Genomic DNA, 17,759 nt, shown 5'->3' with positions numbered 1-17,759 from the left:
TAGGTGCGGGTGGTATAGGGATGGTGTTTGGTGAGGTTCAGTTTGGTGAGTTGATGAAGGTGAGGGATGGTCGGTCTGGATTGGGGAGGATGAAAGGATACGGTGGGTGTAGGAGATTTCTGTTCATGTAGCTGCACAGAACCAATAACAGTACCTGTTTTATTATTTTCTTGCGGCTCTACTACTTGCATTGTAGAGTCAGAGTTAGACGGAGTGTTTAACCCCGTATGTTGTTGGTGAGGAGCCTACCAAGGATGTACTCGATCTTATCTTCATGTTCAACTGGTTTACTTAGTAAGGCCAGTTGGTCGAATCGTGTGGTGAAACCTTGTATGTATGCGTCGATAATATTGGTGCTTTTTGTCCAGTTCTTTATTTGAATTTTCAGTTTTTGAATGTTCCCCTACTTGGTTTCACATATGTTGCTTCAAGAATTCTCCAAATGTCTGCAACTTTCTTGGCCGTCGAGACAATCGACTGAAGAGTATGGTGTGACTGCGCTGATGAGACCGCTAAAAATAAAATGATCTTGTCTTTTCCAGACTTGAAAGGTTGGAGATGTGGAAACACCATTGTTGGTGAGAATGGTAACTGGTATCGCCGTGTTGCTGTCAAGATGGCCAGAAGTTTATCACCATCTAAGAGGGCATAGATCTTGATGCTCCACATAAGTAGTTACTTGCTGTGAGCTTCATAACATTAGACATGTTGACGTTAAAAATTGTTTGAGGTGTAACACATACACGGTTTAAGAAGAGGAGAGAGACATAATTTTGAAAAGCAGAGTTGATAGAGAAACAGAGAAAGAAAAAACGAGAAGAAGAGGTAAGAAGAGTGGCAGCTAGGTTTTTAAATCTGCTCTGATAACATGTAATGTGATGGTTTTATTATTATACAACAGAGAGTACACGAGACAATATATACATAGGAGGATACTCTAGGTTAAGACTAAATACATAGCATTTCATAATGAGATGATGCGGGGAAAATTATTCTAATAATGACAACGATATGACTATCCTTAACAGTTAGTAACTAGCCGGCTGAAAGGATAAATGAAGAGACCATTAGTGAAACTCATCTTGATTTTTTGATAAAAACGAAAGAAAATGTCACCACTATAGTAGAATCTCGACATAATCTATTAAGAGAACGCATAAACAGCAGTGATAACAACGTTAATTCCAAAAGCTCCAAATGATAGAGATATGGATGCTTTGCGCAACATATAACCCCCCTAACAATGAGATTCCTCTGAAACATGTTCTTCTTGACACCTTTCTTAGAAGTTCAGAACTTGAGATCTAGAGAATGATGATGAGTGTGAGAAAGTTTGATACAAAATGAGGATATGTTTATTCAAATCAAGTCAACTACGGCGAATGTATTCTTTCGCTAATTATCTATAATCCTAATATCGGTCTAATCACATTTACTATGTCGGTTTAATAAGTCTAATACCCCTCAAGATAAAATGAACAACCTGTGAATACATCTTTTCCATCCTTAAGATCTCCATTGATAGTTTATGATTATATATTGATGTGAAGCTTATTTAAGATCATATAAAGACTTCACAGAGGTGCAACTTGCTTAGTGGCTAAAAACTTCTTCTTATGCATGAAGAATATGTGTACTACATGTGTCTTGTGATGATGATTAAGTTTAACATGTGAACCATGTTCATTTTAAAGACGACGCCACTGGCGAAAGCGGCCAACAATTACTCTGTGAAATAAGAAAATACTGAGTTTTAAAAACGCCGTTAGTCGCAAGCTGATAATCGGAGGCAGGAAATCAGAGTTTCCGATGTCGTTGATATTTTGAGCGTTTTCTTTACTGGTTGTGATTTGCCGCGGCGTCGGAATAAGCAAATCCGTTTTGTCTGGGCTGTGATCTGCTCTCCAAACCGTAGAGATAATTTAGAGCCGCAGCCCCTTGTCGCAGCGTTGATAAAACGAACATGGCTGTGGGTGAAGACTATTCAGTTGCTATCTCATTTTGTGCCTTGGTTTTATTTAAAATCTTATGTAAATCTGTTAAGCCTTTTCTTTATAGTCATATCAGTTGTGTGATTGTGTCATGTCTATTTGGATTTTTTAACGAAAAATCTAGTAAACAAAAAACTGTGAATGCCAGTTTTGTAATATTTTGTAGCTGGTATGGGTTTTTGTCTTCATCCACTTAAACTAAATTGTATCGATGATAAGAAGTTAATCTAGTAATTAACTAAAAATTTTAGAGTTAAAAAAAAAAAAAAAAGGTAAAAGGCTAGAAAGGAAAAAACGAGGGCGTTTCATTGGCCGGGTCGTAGAGAAGAAGAGCAATCCGTATTTTAGGCATTCGACTAAACCAAACCCATTGCTCAAGAAAAGTTAGATAGAACAAAGTTTCGTTGGTGTGAGATCTGTCCGCTGCAGAAGAGGATGAGCGACGGGGAAGAAGCCGTTAGACGCCGTACCGCAGCGGTTGCGGATTATCGGAAAAAGCTCCTCCAACATAAGGAGCTCGAGTCCCGAGTTCGAACAGGTGAGGCTTCTTCTTTTGGGTGTAGATCTGAAGGCTTTTGATATTTCTTAGTGACTCGAGTTCGTTTGTGCAATGTGCAGCGAGGGAGAACTTGAGAGGATCGAAAAAGGAATTCAACAAAACTGAGGACGATCTCAAGTCTCTTCAGAGTGTGGGCCAGATCATCGGAGAAGTCCTTCGACCTCTCGATAATGAAAGATGTAACCTTTCTCTCTTTTTGGCTCACTCAATCTTTATGGTGTCTGATTGTTATTGTTCCCCTTAGTGATTGTGAAAGCGAGCAGCGGTCCTAGGTATGTGGTGGGATGCCGTAGCAAAGTGGATAAGGAGAAGCTTACCTCTGGAACTCGAGTGGTTCTTGATATGACTACTCTTACTATTATGAGAGCCCTTCCCAGAGAAGTAACTTCCTTTTCTTTTCTTTTTTTTGATATGACTACTCTTACTAATGTTGTATTTCGTTTTCGATTGTAGGTCGATCCCGTTGTGTATAACATGCTGCACGAAGATCCTGGCAACATTAGCTACTCCGCTGTGGGAGGGTTAGGTGATCAGATCAGAGAACTCAGGGAATCTATTGAGCTTCCTCTCATGAACCCTGAACTTTTCCTCCGAGTTGGGATCAAACCACCAAAGGTATACTCACTCTTCCATCTTCTTTGACATTTTAGCTAATTAAAATATATATAAATGCAGGGAGTTCTTCTGTATGGACCTCCGGGTACCGGGAAAACTCTACTAGCTAGGGCTATTGCCAGCAACATCGATGCCAACTTCTTGAAGGTTTGATTTTCTCAAAGGTATGGCATATCCTGAGGCTTACTTAATCAAAATTGTTTCTTCTCGTTAGGTTGTATCGAGTGCAATCATAGACAAATACATTGGAGAAAGTGCTAGGCTGATTCGGGAGATGTTTAACTATGCCCGTGAACACCAGGTAAGTCTTGCCTCCTTAATGGCTGTATATGTTTCTGTTCTATAAGCTTTATTATATGCTTTTTTCCTCTGGCTAGCCTTGTATCATTTTCATGGATGAAATCGATGCTATTGGTGGGCGTCGTTTTAGCGAGGGAACTAGTGCTGATCGTGAAATTCAAAGAACACTTATGGAGTTGCTCAATCAGCTTGATGGGTTTGACAACCTCGGAAAGGTACTCTTCTCTCTCTATGTCTGAAGCCATATATGTGCATAAGATCGTGTTTGTTAAGTTATATATATATATATTGGCAATTTGGCTGTCTTGAAATCTGTTGGATATCTTTGATTGGATCTTGTCTCTTATAACTTCTGTTTCGCACCATTGCTTATACACTAAAAGCCATAATCAATGCTATAATGTGTCTGCGAGTGTGAATGAATGTTCTTTAACTTGGTTTGTGTAAATGTATTAGGTGAAAATGATAATGGCAACGAACAGGCCCGATGTGCTTGATCCGGCGCTTCTCCGTCCTGGTAGATTAGATAGAAAGATTGAGATCCCTTTGCCAAATGAGCAATCAAGAATGGATATCCTCAAGATCCATGCAGCTGGTATCGCCAAACATGGTGAAATAGAATACGAGGCTATCGTCAAACTTGCGGAGGTTAGTTTTAATTTTCTTACTAAACGTACTCTACATGAGGTTCTCACTAAACGTTTCTCCTGTCCCAAAAAGGGATTCAACGGTGCTGATTTGCGTAACATATGCACGGAAGCTGGAATGTTTGCAATCCGAGCAGAGCGAGATTATGTGATCCAAGAAGATTTCATGAAGGTATATTTGAGATTTGGTTAAATCATGTATGTAATATCTTTTAGTTTGTGATTTCGAAACCAACTAATTTTTGCAGGCGGTGAGAAAGCTGAGTGAGGCCAAGAAACTCGAGTCGAGTTCACACTATAATGCTGATTTTGGAAAAGAGTGAGAAGATATACACTCTCTTCTCGTGTTGTATGGGTGAAAAAAGGACAATGCAATATTAGTTTCGTATTATTATTTCTTTTTGTCTTGTGACAATGTGAAACTTCTTTGTTTTACTTCATCGAGGAGCGAGCAAAGATTGTGGTCTGTGCTTACTACGTTGTAGTAACTTATCGCTTCAAGCATTTGTCTCTTTTAAGTAAGTTCACTTGCATTTTGTAAAACAGCAATTTGCCCAAACCAAAAGAACAACTTACAATTAGTTTATTTAAAGCCTTTTGGGTCTGAACCCAGAACATGCCAAACTGAATCGACAGCTTCAGTTTTTGGTTCGCGCTCGGTTTCAGGTTTTGAACCGTTCAGCAATATTCCAATATAAATTTATTGATCTAGTCTTGCAGTGGGTTAGTTTGCTTTTTCCAGTATTTCAAATTTTAACCAAATCAAACTGATTTATACAAAGTTATGCTCGGCTGGCCCACCAATCATAACAAAACTTGAGGAAAATACATCATATCAGAGTAACAAAATTATCCTTTTAGATGTCTTGCAGAATCTCTAGTAAAGATAATAAGTTCAGTCATCGTCGGATGAATTTCTGACCACATTTTCTATAGGGCCCTTTTATTTCATTGTTTTCCAAGTTCAGTTATAGACGGCTGATTTGCATCCATGTGAACGACGAAAGACGATTGTTTTCTATCACTGCGTGCTAGGCTATCCGCTTTTGAATTTTGCATCCGTGGTACATAGATAATCTCTGATCGGGTGAAACTCTCTTTCAGGATGTTGATATCTTCCAAATAATTTGCAAAAGCTGGTCATTCTTCTGGTTCTGAAACCATCTTCACCAATTGAGAACAATTCGTTGCAAACGTAACCTGAAATTGACGTAAATTCTTCATGTATTCCATTGCCCATGATAACGCTTCCATCTCCACATGAAGAGGAGAGAGACTAGCCCTAACATTCCTCCCCTTCTATTATGCGCTTCTGCATTTAGTATTATATAGACTTCATATATTATGTCTTTTATTCACTTCAAAATACATTCAAGATTACTTTGATTAATAAATATGTAGATGTTTTTATAATAAATTTGAACTTCATTTCTTCGATAAAATCAAAATACTGGATACTTCATCAAAATCTCTATATAGTTAATTAGAATATACAATAGTTTTCTTTGACAATTCATTTTGTTTTCCTTTGAACTTATCCAAGTGATCTTTATTCTACCAATGCTTACACATTATTATTCCAAAATCCAATACAGGAATCAATAATCTAAATTACATCTCTAGACCATACACGGGACGATAATAGAATCTTCGAAGAACACCGTAAGATTAATCGGTACATGAAAAAGATGAATTACAATTAGAGACATAATACTGTAACACAAATTTGGGGATGATTGGTTGGAGCTGTAGATGCTCTGGACAGCCAAAATTTAGTCTACAACTATATATCTCAACCAATCGAGCTTTGCTTTCCTTAAAAAACTCACAGCAAAAAAATCTCTACAAAATCAAAATATGGCTGTACAGAGCTTTATTTCCAAAGCAAAAAATTAGTGCTTTAGAAATCTACAGCAAGAAAAGCTACAGCAAATAAATCTACAGATTAAATTCGACAGCAAAAAATATAAAGCTACAACACTTACCAATCATCCCCAAAAGTAGAGGATACTAGAATAATGCTCTCCTAGAAATATACCAAATAGATAATTTTGGAACAAAGATTACCATTCACTTTTTCAAAAAAAACGTTTCTTTTTGGCCTCAAAAATAAAACGTAAGTGCTTAACGAGAAAACGATGAACACACTTATATACTACTCCCTCCATTCCTAAAAGATATATGTTCTCGAAAAAAAAATTGTTTCAAAAAAAAATATTTTTTACTTTTTCAATGTATGATTTTATGAAAAATTGTAAGTTTCAAAAAACAATAATGGTGTTTATTGAATTTCTATTGGCTAAAAATTATGAAAAATTGTTATTCACAAAAAACAATGCATATTTAATGAGTTTTTTTAATATATGTGAAAATTCTAGAATATGCATCTTTTGAGAACAGAGGGAGTAATAGTTTGAGAAAAAAACAAACACATTGTACCATGTCTTGTCCAAATTTCTTTGTGGTCCAACTGACCATGCATTGAAAAGTAACACATGTTTTATAGGCATTAGTGGAGATCGCTGGTAAGGGATATTATGTCTCAAATCCGATCGAACGATGTGAATCAGTACCAATGTGCTATGGTAGTAGAAACATACAAAAATCACCAACATCATCCACCATGGTAGCATTATCGCATGACAAGTTTTTGTGAGATCATAATCTGGTTGTTATACATGGTCACATAAGATGGAATAGAATAACTAAACCAAGACACATGCATATACATACACGCCAACAACAAAACTCATAGACATGAAAGTAAATCGCCGATGGTAAGTATGAAATGTGACAACAAATATATTCTCATAGCAAAACTAAAACAGTTTGGAAACTTTTTCTTTGTAATGTCTTTCTTTATTATTCAAACCCTCGTAAAACTAATAGATATATAGGCTAATAATTTAAAGTTAATATAAACAATTAAAACATATGTTAATTTTTAATGTTCATTTGAATGGATGTAGATATATAAAATAACCTAAGAACTATAAAACTAATTTGTTAAACAAAAAATAAAAATGTATGCATATGCTATAATACATATTCAACTATTACAAACATAAGTTACATTTAACCATTTTATGAACGTTATATAAAAACATACTAAAATTAATTAAATGAAAGATAAAAATGCATACATGTGTCGTAATATATTTCTAGAGGATACATAATTTTTTTACTTAGTCCTATTGAACAGAAATTTCCTAACTTATTTTAAAGGTATCGAATCTTTTGATAATTCATTTAATAAATAATTAAAAATATACTTTAAATTTTTGAATTTTTTCATAGCATGTAGTAGATATATGAGGCAAATTTAAAAATACAAAAAAAAAACTAATTAGACATACAAATTAAATTACTGCATGTATTAAAATAAAAATTAATTAAGTAAATGATTAAAATATACAGAGTATAGAGCCATTTAACCAATGGTCTAAAGTTACTTCTGTGGAGCCGATATTATACTTAATAATAATAAGGCTGGAAGTCCATGCTTCATTGGCCTATGGCAAGGGCCGGCTCTTGTATTCATGTTTTGTTGAAAACAGTGGCGGAGGCAGAGTGTTGGCAGGTGGGTCAAATGACCCAGGTGGATTTTATAAAAGAAATTTTTTTTACATGTATAATCCTTTAAAACCTAGATAAATCTTGCAAATTTTAGCTAAATGACCCTTGTGATATATGCTAATTTCGAAATTGACCCCCTTAGAAGTTTTTTCTACCTCCGCCACTGGTTGAAAAAGACATAGTTGTATCTATTCGTCATGGCTTAGATTTGACAAATCCAAAAGATTATACAAATTACAACAAATTTTGTAAAGAAACAGAGATAATGAACTTCTAACCATACCCTAGTGTTCTTGAGCTTACCCGATAGAGAACAAGTTTTAAAAGCAACTCAAACCTAACAAAAAAAAAATTACATAACTCTAAATATATTTGTTAAGAAATTATTATATAAATAAAATAGGGAGATCTTTTTGTGCCTGGGCTGGCGGCTTTTCTAGCACTAATGTTGGGATTTCTCTAGTCAATAGAAATGGAGTGGTTGAAGAGATTGCCAAAATTGTCACTCGTGAGAATAGGCTCCAGTCTTATATCGCTTATGGTGGTCCCTCGTGGTTAGCTAACATCATTCTTGGGGAGGCGAACGCGACCACCTTCCACAGTCTCTCTTGAAGCTTTGGTTAAGAGATCTTCATGAAGATCCTATAATATAAGCTTCGTGGATAATGGTCCTTTACGAAATTTCTGTTTGTTGCATTTTCTTTTTCTATTTCATATTATGTACTCGTGGAATCTTTCCCGCTACTTTGATTCAATGACAAAAAAAATGTTGGGATTTCTCTTCAAATAGTCTTTTCTTATTTGTTTTTAATATTCCCTAGACATTATTTGAAAACTGATTTGTCTTGTGTCATCATCATATTGATTTTAAAAGAAAAATAATGACATGTCATACTAACAATGACCACATGGTTTAAGCTAATTATGAATTGGACATTTACATTTAATGTTGATTTATATTTTTAGTACAGTTTTTAGAATATGATATTAACTCATACATCATCATTAATATAACAATAAATAATATAATATTATAAATAGAAATATTATAACATTTTATAATTTTCAAAATATTATTTAATTCTATTTTATATAAATTTATAATTATTAATACTAAAACATATCATAAAAAAATTTAATGCAGTTTTTAATTTAAATGTTCTCATCCCATTATCATTAGTTTTTAAAAAGATTATTTAGTTTTATGTTTTGATAAATATATACCTAACAAAATTTTCTTTTAATTTTATAGAGTTGGATTTAATATATTTTAACTAAAAGAAATAGATAAAAAAAATTCCAAGATTATAATTTTACACAAAATTAAATATTATAAGCAAATTATAAAATTTAACAAAATTTTATTTTTAAATATTATATAAAATTTTAAAGCTATTATTTGTGCATAAAACACCTAGTTATAACTTTATTTTGGTTGTTTCTTTCAAAGTTTCCAGGGATATTTTTGTTTTCATCTGTCTTTTTTAATCAGTGATTTATTCGTTTTGCTCCGATCTTTGTAGTGGTGATTATCACAGGTTGTTTGACGGAGTCTAGATGAAACTCCTTTGAAAGGATCTCTTGTAGAACAGATCTAACCAAAGAAAATAATATATTTTTGTCTTGAAAACTTTTATTGTGTAGGCAATGAACCTGATTGTAGCCCGTTGTGGTACGAGATAGTACTTCGATTGTTTGAAAATTGCGGAATACGATCATTTTGATATCAATATATTGGCAATATCCAACCAAATTTTTGGTCTAGACTTCATCATTGATTTCTCTTGTAATCGTATATGTTAGATCATATTTTTTAGGAAAAATGATTACTAACTACATAAAGTATTGGTCATCACATGGCTAACCATACAAACTAAACTAATGTATATCTAACCACACGAAGTATATGTTATGTATAAGAACATTTCTCAAATTAATGATGTTATGTAGTTGACATCATGAATTTAATTTTATTCATCCAAAAACTGATGTGGATGCCAGAGACCGTTTAAATATATCATTTTATCAATGAAAATATGACCGACCCAACTGGAATTAAACTAAAATTAGATTTTTACCTGTATTTTAAAATCATAAGAATTTTAAACAAAATCTAGTTTACAAAATCAATATGTTTAAAAAGAACTATATAATTGTATTATTTTTATCTATATTAATATGAAAGTTGTATAAGATATTATTGATTTTTTTTTTTGTTTTCTAAATTATTTTAATATGTTTTGCTATGAAATTTTAATAATAAATTTGCAATTCATTTGATTAATTGTGTGATATATTTACATCTTTGATAACTTTTCAATTATAAAACTTATTTGTTGTCAATTTATTGACTCTAATATTTTATTTGTTTAAGACTTATGTGATGTCAACATAAACAAAACAGAATCTTGCATATATAATCATATATTATATACTTTTAAGAATAAAAATAATCAAAGAATAAGAATCTCATATGAAAGTTTTACTAAGTTTAAATGAATGCAATTTTTGTTTATGAATATATAAATAAAATAATTCATTAACTTAGTTAATTTCATATTAAACAAATAAAATGATAGAGTAACTAAATTGACATCAAATAAGGTTTATAATAATTTTTTAATAAGTATATATAATACAATTAGTCAAGCGAATTACAAAATTTTTATTAAAAGTTCATAACAAAGCATATTTAAATAATTTTAAAAAATAAGTAAATAATATCTTAAATAACTTTAATATTTAATATAATATATTATTTTTGAAAACCCTAAAATAAAAATGTTAAAACACTACTTATCAAAATTTTATAAAACAAATTGATTTTGTAAATTAGTTTATGCTAAAACACTACTTATCAAGATTTTATAAAACATATTGATTTTGTAAATTAGTTTTTGTTTAAAAATATTCTTACGATTTTAAAACACGGAAAAAAAATCAAATTTAGATAAATTACCATCAGGTACATCATATTTTAATTGATGAAACGAGATATTTAAATGGTCTCTAACATACACATCATTTTTGGATGAATAAATTTCAACTCGTGATGTTAATTACTTAACATCATAAAGTTAAGGGATGTTGTCATGCATAACATATACTTCGTGTAGGTAAGTATAGATTAGTTTAGTTTGCATGGTTAGCCATATGATGATCAATATTTCATGTAGTCAGTAATAATTTTCCTATTTTTTAACGGGTTAGATTTTTTCTCAAGAGCTTGTTTTCACTTTATTGATGTGTTGTAGGGATGGGATGGAACCGGATATCCGGATATTTAAGGTATCCAGATTCGGATCCGGACTTGTCAGATCCGTGGATTTAATATCTGAGTCCATATTTGTGGTTTCCGGATATCCAGATTTCATATATCCGTCTAGATATTGTACTACCCGCGGATATCTTGACCTGGAATTTGACTCATAAAAAATAATTAAAAATATTTTTAAAAAAATACTAAAATTCTAAAAATAATGTATAAATTAAATATTTATACAAGATTTATAAATATATTCATATGTATATAAAATTAAAATTAAAATATAACATTATAAAACTAATTTTATGTATAAGTATTAATAAATCTTAATAAAATTAAACCTTCTAAAAATACAGATCTGGATCTGGGTATTTAGACCTAAAAATCAAGATATCGGGATCTGGATTCGGTTTTGACGGATCTGAGATTTTCTATCTGGATCAGGATTTGGGCATTCCGGATATCCTATTTTCGGAACGGATCTTGGATCGAATCCGGATCCCGGATAATAATTCCAGGGCTCATGCGATGTATCATATCAATTTTTATGTTATTATCTTTGATTGAGAATATTGAATAAACGAATTTTAGACTAAAAAGTATATATAGCGGACAATGCTTTTCAAGGAGGTTAAGTTGAGCAGTATTTATATTATAGAAATGTAATTTAGTTAAGACCACCTATTCAAAATTTTGACATGCCGACATTACGTACGTCGTAAATGACCAACCAGCAAACTGTATATTACGCTTAAATGAATATTGATTTTCATTTTCTTATAGTAGTGTACAGCTTACTTGCTATGATAAACAAAAACAAAGACCTCAAACGCAAACTACAAAATAACTTTCTTTGGTTCCCTATGCAATATGAAAAGTGAAGAGTTCTTAATTAGCACAGAATTTTCCAAGCTTAACTTTTTGACTTTTATCTCTCTAATCATCTGCTAATCATCCCTTCACATCACTATAAAAAGCACCACGTACCAAAGTTCGTGATATCATATTTTGTTAGTTTCAAATTATAATTTCTTTTAAAAAAATGCCGATCCTAACTCCGGCCATCAGACTCGTGGTTTTCAGGCAAAGTCTTCGACCACATTCCGCTGTTGCATTCCTCGTTGAGTTCCTCTGCTTTGTCTTAGAGCTACTTGACAAGGAGAAAGATCTAGCAAAGATATTCGGCATCGTTTCTGCTTGTGACACATTAATCTTCACTATGCTCGATATAATCCAAAATCTGATCGAAGGAGGAGTGAAAATACGAAGATGCGGTCAAGTGTTTTGGCTTTACAAAAACGATGGGAGTCTCTATTGGCACACACTAAACGCGTATTTACTGATGTTGTCCATTGTCCACGTCATTGGCTCCGCAATTTCATATAGGTCTCGTAGACGTTATCTAGTCTTGCTCCCGCTTTTTGTTGCTGGCCTAGAGCTTCTTCCTCAAGAGGCATATCAGATTCTTGGAAATGATCAGAGTCAAAACCTTCAAGATTGAGGAGGTTCTCCATAAGCAGCGTAACAAGATGACAATGGGAAAAGATGTACCAGTCTGGAAGTCTAATACAGACATTTTTAAACCAAAGTTCAGTACGCAAAATACATGGTCTCTTCTTCGAAGTCATGCGCCTACGGTGAGTTGGCACGCTAGCATCTGGTTTCCTTATGCAACACCAAAATATGCATTCATGGCTTGGCTAGCAATGCATAACCGATTAACAACTGGAGACGAATGCTCTTATGGAATGTTGGTATTGATGCGAGCTGTGTTTTGTGCCAACAACATCTGGAAACAAGAGATCATCTTTTTTCAGTTGCAGATACTCTCGGAGGTCTGGTCGGGGCTGGCGCAGGGACTACTTCTCTCACGTTTCACTGATCAATGGCAAGGAATTATGGTGATCCTTGCAGATAAAAATCTCTCGACGTTGAACCTCTACCTAGTACGCTACAGCTTCCAAGTGGCTTTGCATTCCATTTGGAGGGAAAGAAACAACCGTCGTCATGGATCTCAGCGGTTCTAGCAGGACACCTGATTACAATCATCGACAGACAGATTCGTAATCAATGTCTAATAATGGACTCCAAGAGAATTCGGTCCTATGAGGGTGCTTTGCAACTATGGTTCTCCACAAGATAGTTTAAATTTTATTTTGTGAAGACAAACTTTTCTATCTAAAGTAGCTATGGCTGTAAAAACTACTTTTTCTGAATAAATTTTACATATTAAAAAAAAAAAAAAAAAAAAAACAAAACCTTCAAGATTACGTTGAGCCAGATCAAGTTCCACGAGATTGTATTGGGCCTCTTCAGAATCCATTAGATGGTATTGAGCTGGAGGAAGGCGATAGAGTGCCGGATCAAGAAGTTGCTGACCATGTTGCGCCTGATGGTGTCTCATAAAATATTAAGGCCTAAGCTGAAAAGACACCGTATTGTATATATGTATATATATGGGTGTATGGTGGTGTTCAAAAGAAAAAAGGGTGTATGGATGTTTGGTACTTTGTCTTAAAAATGCTATGTACTTGTCGTTGTATACGATTCTAATTATAAAGACAATAGGCATGTCGGATGCGGTAATGTAAAAGAATATTTACAACAACTTCTTATGAATTAAAAATGAAAGTACGTACTTAAAATGTTTTATTGTGAATGTTTTATTCAAGCAATTATGTTTGAGTTAGTGACATTTGAATAATTTCTTGTATGTTTGATGTTGAGCTGGTAATTTTTGTATATATTTGTTTATGTATCTATTTAGTCAAATTTTGTATATATTTACAACAATGCATATATTTGTTTATGTATTTAGTCAAGTTTTTTTCTTTTTTTTTCCATTTTTTTCTCGTTTCTTCACTTTTTACTCTCTACAAAGAACTGTTCCTTGATAGAAACTAGCCAAGCATGTGTTTGAAATTTTTTTTCTATAATAATTTTAGGGGCTAATGATGAAGATTTATATTCAAAAGTTCTGGTGGTACTAGGCTGGTTAGGATCATCAAGGAAGGATGCGCAAGATGTAAACATAACAGGCCCATCAAGCATGAAGAATGAAGAGGTGATGGGCCCTCGACAACAAGTGAAGCCCACAGCTCTACATTCAAAGACTCCAACGGCTAAGTCAGCAAAATGTAAAGACAACGCTTCCTCAGCTACAGACAAACAGAGTACGAACTCTGTCATTAAGGTTCAGAACAGATATGGTCTCCTCTCTGATAATGAGTCTTGAGAAGAGCTTTACAGCCAAGCAGAATATGCTACAGGATATTCCTTTAGGTCTAGACAAGTTCTCTTAGTATAAATAAGCTATCTTGTAAAACCCTAAGACTTGAGTGAAATAAGAATGAAGAGTTTAAACCATTGAAATTGTCTCTCTGTTCTTCTCTGTTTCTCTGTAATTACTTACACAAGATTTGACTCTCATTGGATTTTTTTTTTCATCTGGTTTTATTAATACGATCAACAAAGGATACAAGAGTAAGATTCTACAAACGGAGGACCACAAGACTGTCCCCGATAACCAAAGCCGGAAGAAACACGAGATATTCCCGGAGACTGAGCCCAAACCAGGGAAACAAACATTCAAACAACACTTAACATTAAACACATAATAGGAAACTGAAATCATAACAGACTGGCACAAAACCACGACGAGCAAACCTCTAAACATCTGGAAATCCAATGAAAGATATCTACTGGGGGATTGGGGAATGCCCTCAGCTCAATTTTTATTACATTCTTTTTGTAAATAAATTTTTTGTGGACCAAATTACTTATTTCTGCTTGGCATATATATATATATTAAATCCGACACTGTCTCTATATATGTTAATCTTACTTGATGAAATACAAATTTGATACCATTTTTAAAATTTATCTCTAAAGAATATCTATTTTCATAAATATTTTAAGTTTAAATGAAAAAATTAAACTAATCTTTAAAATAATATATAAATTCTTAATAATAACTTATAAAATATTTGTAGAAGTTTATAAACTCAATCCCACCCCTTGAATACTAAATCCTAAACAATAATCACTACATCCTAAATCCAAATATTAGAGTATTTTTCATTGAATATATTTTGTAAAATGGTAACTAACTTATGATATTTAAAGTAATTTTCATCTTACATTTACTTCGTTGAGTTGGATGCTTCTTTCCATTGTGTGATTTTTTTCCGGGTAATCTCGACCATGATTCTTTATGATTCGTAGTCTCGAGTAATGACCGTTAGTTCTTTTTTTTTCAATTGTATTATTAAGCTTTTTAGGCAAATAAATTAAACAATGAGAATTAGCCAAACAAATATAGAAAAATGATAATATTAGTAGGGATCCAAAGTAAACTAACACATATCTATCTTGCGAGTGGATGACCAAAGATTTTATATATAAAAGCTTCAAATTTGCTTTTGGAATAGTTGAATCGCAAATGAGATAATCTTCGTATTAATCCAAAGACGCCATGATTTAAACTGAATTGCGAACGATTGTCACTCTCTTTTTAATACTCCAGTAGGAGTCACCGAGACCAGACAAATCTTTATATTACTCTTTTGAAAATAATAGAGTCAAAAAGATTACCATTTTCAGAGTAACCATAGTTTGCAGCAAAAAATCCATCACCATCAAATGAAGAACCATCAACGAGAAGCCGGTAAGACCCGTCGCCACCATCTGCATTAGATATGTCAATTACCTTTTCTAAACGGTTCAATTGAACCGAAGTTTTTGGCTTACTAAATCTATTGGAAGAAACATACAAAAGAACAATAAAATTTCCGCATTTAAAATAAATTGACAATCAAACAAATCAAATGATAGAAAGTAAAGCAAAAAAAAAAGAAGCAAAACGAACCAAACAAGCCGATGTCAGAGCTATAGAAGCCTCCGGTCATCGGCTTGAAACTAAGAAAAATCTCTCTCTTTTTCTCTTGATGGCTAGAGTTTTCGATGGGAGATAATATTTTTCGATTGACCGTTAGTTCAGTATGCATAAACTTTCTTTCTACAAAGAAATGGGAATTATTAAATAAGGAAAGACAAAATTGATTAGATATAGATAATGTGGTTCTAACAATGTGCAGGGTCGGTCATGGGTCATGTAAATGAAACATTTGTTACATGCCTCCAAATGTTTTGATGAAAATTATATTCCCCTGAGAAAATTTTTTACTCTCAAATTTATATTAAAAAATTAGTTGAAAACTTTAATAGATCGCCTACAGGGATGACCCCTGTTGACAATGTGTGTTAAGATACTATGTTTTACTTGGCTTGCTATAAGAAACATGTTATCCTCCGTAGATTGTAAGTAAGTGATATCACTCAAATTATCCTAAGGAGTGATTTGTACTCTCTCAAATAAGAAGTCGAGTTGTAGCACATAAGGATCAAATTCACAAGGAGCTAAGACACACAAAAGATCTAGTAGTTATGTGGTTAGCTAGGAAAACATGTTTAAATGTAAATAGCATTGGTGTGAGCAAGGTAATTGCTCGGTTGATTGATTGGGGTTTTGAAACAGATATGAAAGGCGTTAGACTTAGAGTTTCTATTCAGACAATCAGGGTTATAGAGATATAGAGACTAAGTGTATGTTGGATATTCTAGAATTCAAACTAAAAGAATAGTCGATCAACTTCCGTATATTTAGACTATCTATTGCCAGATCTATATTCAGATGTCGCTTGTTGGTCTTGAAAAAGTGTCGATCGATACCAATTATGAATTTTTGATCGATACACCTTTCAGCCCGTCGATCGGTGCAACTACTGAGTTGTTGATCAACATTCCTTCCAGTAAGCTTTACCGCACGGGTTTGACTTGTTCACTTGGTTAAACTAAATCAGCTGTCGCTTTTTTCTAGCAATCCTAGCACAATGTAAACTAGATCAGACAAATGACCATGCTTCCGCTTGCGCCCTAATATCTATGGACAAGGTCCTAGTCAGCTACTTTAGAACACATCCATTAAAGAACAGTTCAATTGATTGATATCCAAACACTTAGCAACTACATATTTTGAGGTAATCCCTCATGAATATCTGAACCCTAAATCTAACAAAGAGAACTACTCATACATAGTTAAACAATTCATAACAAGACAATAGTAAAACTGCATAGAATAGATAAGAGTAGAAAAACTTGGAGTTCCATTCACAAATCTCTGAAGGAGTCTTGGATCTTCTCTCCAAACCTAAAACTCTAAGTATTTTGCTGTGTAAGAAAGTATGAAAGCGTGTGTTTCCTAGAACAATGACAGAGCACATAAATATTAAGTTAAAACTCGTCAGGGGAAATTTGGTAATTCTTTTGGGACTTGGGCTTAAAAGTTCGCTGGAACCAAGTCTGGTCTTTGCGCACTTCGCCGTCGATCGAAAACACATGGTATGTGTCGATCGATTATAATCTTCAATCATCGACAGCCAGACTGTTCGATGGTCAGTTACGGGCCCTGTTCGGAACTACGCTAGGCGTAAGTGAGACGGCTGGTCTAAGCCTAGCGAGTTAACATAAATTCGGAGAGTAATCAGAGATTAATCGGGGCCTAGTTTTAAGTGATTTTTTAATATTTCTAAAACTGTATATATATTAATCAATTTTCGTAATGAAACACATATTGTCTTGTACTCTGGTGGAAGGTTAGCTGCTTTTTAAGCATTATGTCACGTCTTCGATATGAGGCCCTAGAAGCGTGTTTTCTTTAATCTCTTCTTTAAATAATGGCAAAACTATAATTAAACCTTCTTCTTCCTTTCTTGTCGCTTGGAGTTTCTGCAACTTTTACCATAGCC

The 17,759-nt window shown here is 33.3% G+C and overlaps 2 protein-coding genes across 2 annotated transcripts; both read left to right on the top strand.

Moving 5' to 3' along the window:
* The first annotated feature begins 2,270 nt into the window (after positions 1–2,270).
* On the top strand, positions 2,271–4,698 carry LOC106430430 (26S proteasome regulatory subunit 10B homolog A). Its single transcript, XM_013871218.3, has 10 exons — positions 2,271–2,529; positions 2,610–2,729; positions 2,795–2,931; positions 3,004–3,165; positions 3,226–3,312; positions 3,380–3,466; positions 3,543–3,680; positions 3,922–4,113; positions 4,186–4,284; positions 4,361–4,698. Exons 1-10 carry the CDS (start codon positions 2,427–2,429, stop codon positions 4,433–4,435), a joined length of 1,200 nt encoding a protein of 399 aa, XP_013726672.1. The 5' UTR covers positions 2,271–2,426; the 3' UTR covers positions 4,436–4,698.
* A 5,674-nt stretch (positions 4,699–10,372) lies between these two features.
* LOC111199036 lies at positions 10,373–14,188 on the top strand. Its single transcript, XM_048774659.1, has 3 exons — positions 10,373–12,434; positions 13,241–13,348; positions 13,899–14,188. The coding sequence occupies exons 1-3, from the start codon at positions 11,996–11,998 to the stop codon at positions 14,186–14,188; spliced, it is 837 nt and encodes a 278-aa protein (XP_048630616.1). The 5' UTR covers positions 10,373–11,995.
* The last annotated feature ends 3,571 nt before the right edge of the window (positions 14,189–17,759 follow it).

The sequence above is a fragment of the Brassica napus genome, unplaced genomic scaffold (genome assembly GCF_020379485.1).
Source record: "Brassica napus cultivar Da-Ae unplaced genomic scaffold, Da-Ae ScsIHWf_444;HRSCAF=677, whole genome shotgun sequence".
Lineage (NCBI taxonomy): Eukaryota > Viridiplantae > Streptophyta > Magnoliopsida > Brassicales > Brassicaceae > Brassica > Brassica napus.
Note: the sequence above shows the minus strand (reverse complement) of the source record. Positions and strands in the feature narration are given on the sequence as shown.